Source organism: Otolemur garnettii, unplaced genomic scaffold (genome assembly GCF_000181295.1).
Source record: "Otolemur garnettii isolate 467f Iridium unplaced genomic scaffold, OtoGar3 scaffold00001, whole genome shotgun sequence".
Taxonomy (NCBI): domain Eukaryota; kingdom Metazoa; phylum Chordata; class Mammalia; order Primates; family Galagidae; genus Otolemur; species Otolemur garnettii.
The window spans coordinates 69,048,679-69,060,116 of record NW_003852396.1 but is presented as its reverse complement, the minus strand read 5'-3'; the positions used below and the strand labels follow the sequence as shown (position 1 = coordinate 69,060,116).

General features: G+C 37.8%; 1 protein-coding gene across 1 annotated transcript in view; it reads right to left on the bottom strand.

The window, feature by feature from the left end:
- The window catches only part of HSD17B12 (hydroxysteroid 17-beta dehydrogenase 12), a 152,066-nt gene that overhangs the window by 83,079 nt on the left and 57,549 nt on the right, over window positions 1–11,438 (bottom strand). The window contains exon 3 of the mRNA XM_003781244.3: window positions 9,127–9,202. Within this exon, the coding sequence (XP_003781292.1) occupies window positions 9,127–9,202 (76 nt within the window). The remainder of the gene's footprint in view (window positions 1–9,126; window positions 9,203–11,438) is intronic.

The following is an 11,438-nucleotide window of genomic DNA, read 5'->3' as shown; positions in this document are numbered from 1 at the left end:
AAAAAAAAAAAAAAAACTCCAGTTAGGCTGGCAAACTCACTGTGGTATGTGTATTATCTTATAACAGAGCATAAATTTAATATAATTTTAAGCTAAAGATGAAAGTGTTAACTTGTCATCTACATAGCATATGTATAAATGGGTGTATAAAATATATTAAAGTCAACAAAGTATGAATTAAACTGGTCTGTAACCAGTTGTTAAGAAGAAAATTGATCTTTGAGAATATAGTCTTCTCTGCTGTGCATATTGCAAGGATACATGTCAAACATATTGATAGTAGAATATAAATGTCTAAATACATAAATTAAATAAGTGAGGTAAATGCTATGTTAACCAGTTTTATAAAAAATAAATAAATAAATAAAACTAATTTCAAAGAAAAAAAAAGAATATAGTCTTCTCTTGATGAGAAAGATGTAAAAATTATTCTAGCAAAGGTTCCTTATCTCCCCAGCACACTCTCACTTCCTAAGAGCCTATTAACTCTTTGAGCTTTTGTATGGACTTCTGTCGTGCTGTTGAATGATTTTGAAAATGTCTTGTTTCTTCAAAGGCTAGGCCTCCTAATCATTATTGTTTCTTATAGCTATGCTTTCCTTCAATTACTGTTATGCTAAACCAAGACTGCAATCATTTCTTGTCTTGGACACCTATGAATTATGCTTCTATTTCAGTATAACAAGTCTCTTGGCAACTTTTTATGGTCCTGCCTTCACAAATTTGGGCTCAAATTAAGAAAAATAAAATTGTTAAAAGGTATCTTATACCCAAACTATCTTCCATGCTTCTCAGATAGCCTTAGATATTAAACAAGGAGAATATTAGGGGTAACTAGATACATAGTGGATTCTCCTCATCTTTAACTAGCTCAACTCTCCTATGAGAGCTTTTCTGTTTATCAAGCCTATGATGTGGGAAGAGCTATTAAATCAATAAGAAAATTTCAACACCCTGATCAATTATAAATAGGCAAGATGTAACTAATAATGAATATGGCTTAACACTTGCAAGAGTTATCAGGATGGATAGAAACATATTCAAGATGCTATGCAAAGATTAGCATCAACTGTGAACAAAATTATTTCTAAGACTATGTTTCTACGTATAAAATAACCTTAAATTAGTGGTGATTTTAAAATGTACTTCACGGGAGTCCCGGGAGATTTATCAATGCCTTTAGTGTCCATAACAAGGTTCATGCTCCCAGGATGATCATTGACTAAATCATATTAATTACTTCTGTATTATTCCCCAACAGGGGATTCTATTCTGACATTGCTAATTACTGTACTAAATTAACTGTCACTCTTATTAACAGGTGGTTCCTACTTTTCCTTCAAGCTTGCCTAAAGGCCCTGACCATAAATTGGAGTTTAGAAAATTGAGTCTATAAGAAGAATCATCAAAAGAGTAATTAGCCTCAGTAGAGTCTGTGTCAGTGCTCTTGGCTGTTATCGAGGTTGCAGAGAATCAACTCATGGGTCAGGTTTCCTTCCCAGTGTAACTCAACGCCATCGCCAAAGCAGACCATCAGACAGATTACGTCAGGAAACTGAGTTAATATGGACAGGACTAAATATTCCCAAATTAAACATTTTATACAGGCATACTGCTGACCAATGAAACAAGAATAAATTTTGCAAGATGGAATGTAACTGATGAGGGGAATTTAATAGTTATTTTGAGAAAACATCTTTTCCTAATTTTTCACTAACTCTCACAGTGGCTGGCTACACTTCAGCAAATTAGAATAAACATTCTTTGAATGATATGTTGTTCCTACTGATCCCTCAGAATTCAGGAAAATTTTTTCTGGGAAACCTTAATATAGCTTATAAACTGTAGCAGATTCTATTTCTCAAATCCAGACTGTATTTTCCAACAATATCTCCCATCCCATATGTTCTTTGCCAAAGTTACTTGCCACTCCCTCATCAAGAGGAAGAGCCCATTTCTTCTTCTTTTCTTTTCTTTTTTTTTTTTTTGCAGTTTTTGGCCAGGGCTGGGTTTGAACCTGCCACCTTCGGCATATGGGGCCAGCACCATACTCCTTTGAGCCACAAGCGCCACCTGGAAGAGCCCAGTTCTTTCTCCTTAAGTCTGGGCAGACACGTGACTGCTTTGACCAGCAGAGTATGGTAGTACTCATGCAACACGCATTCTAAAACTGTGTCATAAAAAAATACATCAGCTTCTGTCTGGTTCTCTAGGAGCATTCACACTTGGGGAAGATAGTTACCATTTAAGAAGTACCATTTAAGAAGGCCACCATGAGATGGCCATGCTACAGAAGCCATGTGTATAGACACTCTAGCCAACAGTCCCAGCTGAGCGCAGCCTTCCAGACCATCCCCTGCCATAGCACCAGACCCATGAGAGAAGCCATCTTGGATCTTCCAGACCAGACCCCATCAGCGAAATATCACAGAGTGACCTCAGTAATTCCGTCAGAAGCAAAAGCATTGCCCATTCGAGTCCTGGCAAAATTCTTGACCAGCAGAAGTGATGAGTGAGTAAAATGAGTTGTTGCTGTACTTCAGTGAGTGTGGGACAGGTTTGTTAGGCAGCAACTACAGCAACTGGAACACAAACTAGTAAACTTTTAGATAACTTTAAAGATGATTATTGTGTAGAAAATATAACATATATGGATTGGTCTTATCTGTAAAATCAGAACAATGGCCAGATATTATACATACCTATTATTGAGTTTTTTCACATGGCAATGTAACTATTTGCATTGACTCAATAAGAATCTACCCTTCCCCCGCCCAGGATTATAATTAAACAAATTTGTAACGATGACCATGCCAAAAATGTTTCAGTTAATCGTAAATCTCATTTAATTAGACATGCGAAGCCCACCTGGAAGAAAAAGGATTGCATTCTTATTTGTACAAATAACGAAGACCTCCCAGAAAACTATCCTGGGACTTGTTCTACGGCTTGTGGAGTTTTAGTCTTATGTGTGTAGAGAAGACAGAATGTGACCTTCTGGAAGGAGAGGAATAATGAAAAATTTGGAGATCTTGGGGTTAGAGGCTACCTCTATGGTAACAGGTACTACAGCCAAAAACAGTAGATGCAAATTGGATAGTTTGTGGTTCTTGTCCTTGGAATATATGAACTCTAAGGGCAATAAAGGTATTTCTGGCATTACAGAAGTGATTTAAAAAACGATGACCCTGTATCAGATGAACTCTCTAGTCCTACCATCATCTGGATCTAGTTTTATTAAATATAAAGTCTTTATGTGATGTTACTGCCTCAGAAAACTGTGGAACAAACTAATTTGATCAACTTTATGTCTTAACTGTACAGAATTGATCACAAGTAAAGATTGAAAAAGTGAAATGGACATTGTTTTACTTATCCTATTCCTCTGTTGACTACAGACCAGTAAGATTTACATTTCTAAAAGTTTTATATTTCAAAAGATGAAGCCATAGAGCTTTAGGGCTACTCAAAAGCTTTACATCCTGTGGTAACTTATAAAAAAGAAACATCATGGTTTGATTTTTTTATTAAAATCAAAGACAGAAATGTGGGGTTTTTTTTTAAATCAAAGCTAATTAAGCTGCATCCAATCAGAATTGCCAACTACCACATAATATAAATTGTAAATATCGCCATCTCTATATTCTATGAGTCAAAAGGTTGTTCTGAAAGCTGGTGTCCTTTGTATTATGCTTTATTACAAATAAAAACTCAGCTCAGCATTCAAAAATTATCTAGAAGCTCTTTGACAAATCATCATTGGCAAAAATAACTAATATATGGATACTGGCTAAGAATGATAATAAAATAAGCTTGTTCGATGTGTGAGTGCTTTCAACTTGTCTTAATTAAATGGGTGACAGGTATCCTTACAAAGAACTGTAATTTCATCAAAGGAGTCAGTCAATACTGACAAAGCACTTATCCATTGTTGGTGAAACATTTAGTTCACCACTAAACTATATATAAATCCATTAAAAAATTTTTTTGAATAACTTTGACATTGATGAGTAGGCTACCTCCACATTGATAGGGAATTACTTCTGAAGGCACGAAATGCCAACGTTTACGCGACAGAAGAGTTAGAAAGTGAGAACAGCCCCAAAAAGGTCCCCTACTTTTCGTAGGTAGCAAGTAGTTCCTCTTCCATCTCCTCCTTTCCTCTTCTTTCAATCAGACAGAGAAATAGGAGGAATGAGTTTAGCCCACTGGAGTGAGTTTAAGGGCTGGACCAGAAAAGACAAGTTAGCCCAGTTAAACTAATTTGGGTGACTTCTGTTTCCTGACTAGACTCTGACTGATAAATTAGTATCAAGAATGGGATCCCAAGAAATATGATTTTTGTATTGGTTTGGTTGGGTCTGTAGGCTTAAACAGTGCCAGGCTCCTTCCCAATGGGAATCAGGACGCTAGTGATCCGTGATGCAGGAAGTAATACCACAATTAATCATCATAACCATGGTAGCTGATGGTAAAGAAGTATCTATAGAAAAAACGCCATGGGAGACCACGTGGCGGCTCCATTCCAGTCCGACAGACTGTGGTGTGGTTGGGCTTCTTCTGTATGCACTGCGGCACTCACAGAATGAAAACGATAAGCTGCAGCCGTTCAGCTTTCACTTCACATTTACCGCGGACCAGAGAACTACGGTAGCCCTAATGAAAAATTTTATGTCTTGTGGCCATAGAACTCACCTTGCTAACATCAAATTTAAATGTTCCAGTTACAGAATTACAGTGGAAGTTGAATTCCACAGACTTACGACGTCTCACGTGTGAAAGTAAAAGCAGTGAATGAGAAAAAGTAAGACCCCAAGATTTGGGATGGGTGAAGTCTACTGAAACAGACTCTTCAATCCCCCAAGCTACTCTCAGCCTCCCTTGCAGAGGAAATAGAAATAGCCTGTTCTATCTGCGTCTGAGGAGATTAATGTTCCCTGCTTGAAGATCTTTACAGACTAACCATAGGCTAATTCCTTTGCAACAGAATTCCTCATCTCTTCAAGATACAAGGCAGCTGGCATGTATTCCCACAATTGTATTCTCAGCGACTCAGGAGGCTGAGGCAAGAGGACTCCCAGTAGCCCAAGAGAGTTCAAGACCAGTCCAAGCAATATAACAAGACTCTGTTCTCAAACAAATAAAAAATACCCAACTTAACATCCTTTACTGCGGCTCAGCACCCATAGCACAGTGGTTACGGCGCTGGCCACATACACTGAGGCTGGCGGGTTTGGGCCAACTAAATCCAGCCCGGGCCAGCTAAACAACAATGACAACTGCAACAACAACAACAAAATAGCCAGGCATTGTGGTGGGTGCCTGGAGTCCCAGCTACTTGGGAGGCTGAAGCAAGACAATCACTTAAGCTCAGGAGTTTGAGGTTGCTATGAGCTATGGCACCATGTTACTCTACCAAGGGCAATATAGTGAGACTCTGTCTCAAAAAAAACAAAAAACAAAAACAAAAAACATCCTTTACTGCCATCTGTAACAGGATTAGATTGCAGCTTTCTCTGGAAAACAAGTACAAAGTCTGATCTATAAACCAATCACTTATATACAAAAATTATCCAAAATGTGCTAATGTGTGTTGGTAGAAATCTGAGAAATATATAGGGATTCTAAGAGTATCAGGCCAAGGTAAACAGTATATCCCAGATTAAGCTAATTTTTTTTTTTTTGGATGATTCATTTACCAAAGATTTAGGATTGAAAGCTGAGTAAAACCTGGATTCCATGAGCCTACACATAGTGAGACTGGGAGGCCACGGCTTGCCTGGCGTAACATAGAAGCAAGATCCAAAGGCTTAAGAATAGAACTGTTGGAGTAGATTTATCAAGTGCAACTTACACATATACAATCCCTCCACCATTACACTCTCAAGAGAGCCCAGAGGATATGTCCTTCACTAAGGCTCTACTTCACGACTAGAGGGCCATTATGGGTAAGAGCCCACTATTCTGGCCCCCTATCACCGTGCCAATCACAAGATATGAACCTCTATAACTATCTCTCTATTCCTTTGTGGCACTCAGTACAGATCGCAATTATTTATTTGTCTGGTGTTTTCTGGTTTTTTTTTTTTTCCTTACCCATTGGTTTTCACTGTTCCTTCCACTAGAATATAATTTCCATGAGGGCAAGGACTGCATCCACCTTGCTCACCATATTCCCTTCACATCCTCACGTGGGAATTCAAAAAAGATGCACTAAGCACATAACCAAAGAAATGCAGATTTAGTCTGACTTTGTCAACCATTAAATCCTGGTCCTTCCTTCTCTTGGAATAGACAACATTATCCTCCCCAAAGAAATGATTTACATCTCAGTTTAAAAACGTATCCTAACTTATAAATCTATTCAGCATCTTTTCTTCAGCTTAGAGCAGACAACATAGTCTGCTTGCATTACCTCTTCTACTGAATGTACATTATGCTCAGAAAAACATTTTTCACAATTTCCAACAACAAAAAAAAAATTCCTTTTAATAAAGGTCTTCAGCATCTTCACCATCTGTCCCTTCATAAAAATGTTTGAACAAGATCCTGTCTTTCTCCAGATCCGCATTTCTGCCAACCGGCACATGTTATATCAGATCACAAGTTAACCAAATTCTGGGATATCATCAAAATGCTTCTTCTGACTCACTGAACAATTTTTGTACAGACTACAATCCTTGCTGAAAGTGTTATAAGATAGCTTCTTTGGTTTCTCTATCAAGTAGCTAGTGGCTTCATTCAAGTGGCATTTCAAAATTCAACGTTCTATTTAATTAAAAGTTTCTATTTTCTGTCTCTGAAACTTTACATCCAGCAACTAGTAGTTGCTTTCATTAAGAGCTAATTTCTCCACACATATACAAACACAAGATTTTTATCACTTTAAGAGTTATTATATACACATCCATAAATTGCTAACAATTAAACAGAACTAAGATCCAGGCAGTATGTTAAGTTCACCTACTATCTCAGCGACTACTTCAGGCTCATTAGTATGATGGCTTAATTTAAAGTCACACCTCAGCAAAACTGCAAAACACTGTATGCCCTGGTGTTAGGGTTGCATTTATACAGTTGAAACCTTGAATGTCAAAATCTTTAAATGCCAAAGATCCATTGTGTGTTTATATACCATATGCTCAGCTCTATATAGATCTGTGCTCTCAGCAAGATTGAAAAAATTTTTTTTTAATATTTAACATAGTTAATATTGGGACTCTTCAATAAAGGCCTGTTCTTTATCTAAAGATGAAATGCACTTATGTGTAATCTGTCCAACAGGACTAGCTAAATAGTAACAATAGTAACTTCACAGGGATGTTGGAAGGGTTCAAGGACATAACACAGGTGAAGGAATAAATACTAAAGCACTATGTATAAGTTAGTGTCAATAGTAGGTGGTAAGGTTAATAATAAAAGAAATCTTCTCTCATTGGAAAGAATTAAGATACTTTGTTGGCTACTTAGAGAAATTAGTTAAACCAAGGAGTCACAGAGATAAATACATGTTGTAACCATTTTAATTTAAATCATATATAAATGTAATCAAGTCACCAACATTCTATGTATATAGCCAAGTCCTTGGGAGTTTTTTTGGCTGTTTTTTTTCCCCCCGACAGAGTTTTACTTTCTTGCCCTCAGTAGAATGCCGTTGCATCACAGTTCACAGCAACCTCCAACTCCTGGGCTTAGGCGATTCTCCTGCCTCAGTCTTCCAAGAAGGTGGGGCTATAGGCGTCTGCCACAACGCCTGCTATTTTTGTTGCAGGTTGGCCAGACCTGGGTTCAAACCCGCCACCCTCAGTATATGGGGCCGGCGTCCTACCCACTGAGCCACAGGCGCTACCCAGCCAAGTCCTTAGTTTTGAAATTGGACCTGAAGACTGGAATTCCATAGTCCTTCCTGCATGCACCACGTCCATAATGTTATTTATGGTTGCAGTTCCAGTTTTTAAGACATGCAGCAAAAACCTCAACATACATGAAATCATCAGGAGAGCAAATTTCTTACTATATTTTATCAGTTTTTCTCATATTTACATTTGTCTTGTTCATCACTAATTTGACAGTCAATTTCTGAAAGAACTCATTTGACTCACTTTTTCCCAGAGCATTTAACTTAGTTTTTATAGAAATAACTCCTCTTCTTACACTAATGAGTCATCATTTCACTAAACATGTAGTAACAAAAGTACCCAGCAAATGTAAGTTTAGGAACAAACGCAATTGACTCATAATGAGTAAACAATTTGACTTATGAGAGTTTTATAAGCATCATACCAGGAAGCTTCTCAGTCACAATGGCGTACGGGCTACATCACTCAGTATGTCTTACCAAGGCACTGGACAGCACTGGTTTACCCACCTGATTGGTTAAGTATTAAGTTAGTTCAGAGAGTCTGTGGGATTGTAATTCAGGTCTCAATCATAGCTACGAAGAAAGTTTAAAATAGTTGACCTGTCGCATATATATTTGCTATCTTTCATATTTTTTTATCAATCATATATATAGCTTATACATTTAGGGACATTGAAATTAAGAGTAAAAAAAAAAAAATTGAAGAATATTGAAATGAGGCAACAGAAAAGGAATTCAGATGTTTCCGGAGAACACGATAAAATAATCAGAGAATTTGACTCCTGACAACAGAAACTAAATGAGGAAGACATTTTAAGCAAATTACAATAGGACTAAAACAATTTTTTGGGGGGGGGTAGAGACAGAGTCTCACTTTATCACCCTTGGGAGAGTGCTGTGACCTCACAGCAACCTCCAACTCCTGGGCTTAGGTGATTCTCTTGCCTCAACCTCCCAAGTAGCTGGGACCACAGGCGCCCACCACAATGCTCGGCTATTTTTTCGTTGTAGTTTGGCCAGGGACAGGTTTGAACCAGCTACCCTCTGTATACGGGGCCAGCGCCCTACCCACTGAGCTACAGGCACCACCCTAAAACAAAATTTTTTTAAGTTGATGATTCATCTTTAAAACATCCCATAAATAGCACAAACTGTAAGTAAATGTCAGTGCCAGATACCATTAAACTTGTCAGTGTATGAAAACATTAAACACAGATTAACCATAGTCCTTTTACAATCATGAGGTTTTTGATGTGAGAACTTACTTATGTCACTGGAAACCTGGTTCAATTTATCCTGTGATCTGCTGATAAGAACCACCTTCATTCCACGCTTTGCTAACTGAAACAATAAAAAAGTTGAATCACATCTGTGTACATCACTTAAAGACATAAATTAGATAAGTCCCCATTTAAAAAAAAAAAATCCCAACTAGATGATAATTCAAATTAAAACAAAATAAGCCTGCCTGTAATCCTTGCACTCTGGGAGCCCAAGCGGGTAGATTGCCTGAGCTCACGGGTTCGAGATCAGCCTGAGCAAGAGTGAGACTCCATCTCTAAAAAAGAGCTGAGCATTGTGGCCGGTGCCTGTAGTCCCAGCTACTCGGGAGGCTGAGGCAAGAGAACCGCTTGAGCCCAAAAGTTTGAGGTTGCTGTGAGCTATGATGCCATGGCATTCTACCAAAGGTGATATAGTAAGACTGTCTCAAAACAATAAATAAATAAATAAGCCTGCATATAATGAATAGGCAATCCAAAATGAAGACTTTACCAGAGAGTTGTCTTTCACAATCAAGTTAAGTATTCAAATGTCAAAAGGTTTTATAAGAAATGAGACTTTTACTTTTACTTTTGTACCATCTACTGTTTGTGTTTTCTAAATTTGTTTTCTAAATTGTCTACTACTTCTATAATTTAAGAACCTCAAACTCTTGGGCTTAAGGGATCCTCTTGCCTCAGCCTCCCAAGTAACTGAGACTATAGGCGCCTGCCACAATGCCTTGGCTATTTTAAAAACAGTGTCTCACTCTTGCTCAGGCTGGTCTCGAACACCTAAGCTCAAACAATCCACCCACCTCAGCCTCCCAGAGTGCTAGGATTACAGCCACTGTGCCCAGCCTCTTGTATCTTCTGATAAGGTTAATTCAGATGGGCTTGGCACCTGTAGCACAGTGGCTACAGTGCCGGCCACATGCACTGAGGCTGGCAGGTTCGAGCCAGTCCGGACTAAATGAACAACAATGACAACAGCAACAAAAAAATAGCCAGGCGCCTATAGTCCCAGCTACTCAGGAGGCTGAGTCAAGAGAATTGCTTAAGCCCAAGAGTTTGAGGTTGCTGTGACCTGTGCCAACAGAGCACTCTACCAAGGGCAACATAGTGAGACTCTGCCTCAAAAAAAAAAATTAATTCAGATGGACAAAATATCACCTGTGTAGCATCCCCGATTAAGAATGTTTATGTTGGATCTAATTCTGAAGAAACTATCAGACCAATGCAAATTTCTCAGCAAAACAACTACAGAACAATCTGGTTTGGATTTTTCAAAAATGGCATTGTTATAAAAGGGAAAAGAAGGCTAAGGAACTCTTCTAGATTAATGGAATCTAAGAGACACAACACCAAATGCAATACACATCCCTTAACTCAATCTTAGAACCAAACAAGGCGTTATAAAGGCTATTATCTGGACAACTGGGAAATTTGTTTTAGTTCTTAGATTTATCCTGAAATTTTTCAGTGAAATGTTATGATGTCTCTAACTTACAAATGCACCAGCCAAATAATAATTCTAATAATAAATTAAATGTGGCAGAATTAACAATTGGTGAATCCAGGTGAAGAGCATATGGGTGTTCATTGTCTTCTTGCAACTTTTGCATAGTTTTGATAGTCAACAAAATAAAAAGATGGAAAAACAAAGAACAATTCAATTTTTTAAAAAAAAAAGACACTTTGGGAATGATAAATGTGAGTCAATGGATCTGCCAGGACCTTCAGAACCAGGCAATCCACAGGCCGTAGGCGCCTTCTCAGGGACTGGAAGGCAGGAAACTTGCTTGAAGAGTAGCACCAGGGCTCTTGCTTTGTACAACGTCTTCAAACTATTACGCTTCCCTGTCCTTTAACTGCATTACAGAGGACTTCGATCTTTTGCCTATGAATGTCAACATCTTTCTATTAATCATAATCACTCTTGTGAAAAAGATGCCATGGACTAGCCTAGAAATATAACCAACTATGATAATATTTCTATTTTTTTAATATTTCTTTTTTTGAAAAATAGAAAAAGCACTTTTTCTATTTTGAAAAGTAGTTCATAATAATGGATTTAAACTGAGAGCTGATCACAGTTCCATAACATAACATAAAACCACACTAAATCCTAATTTCAACCAACCACCACAGAAAGTTTAATAGTTAACTTTGCACAGAAATTTGCCCTAAGTATTTTTATTTATTGAAGCAAACATGGTATTACTGACAGGGTAGAAACAAAGAGCGTTTATTGTACTATACAACATCATATTTGTGTTTTTTTTTTTTGAGACAGAGCCTCAAGCTGTCCCCCTGGG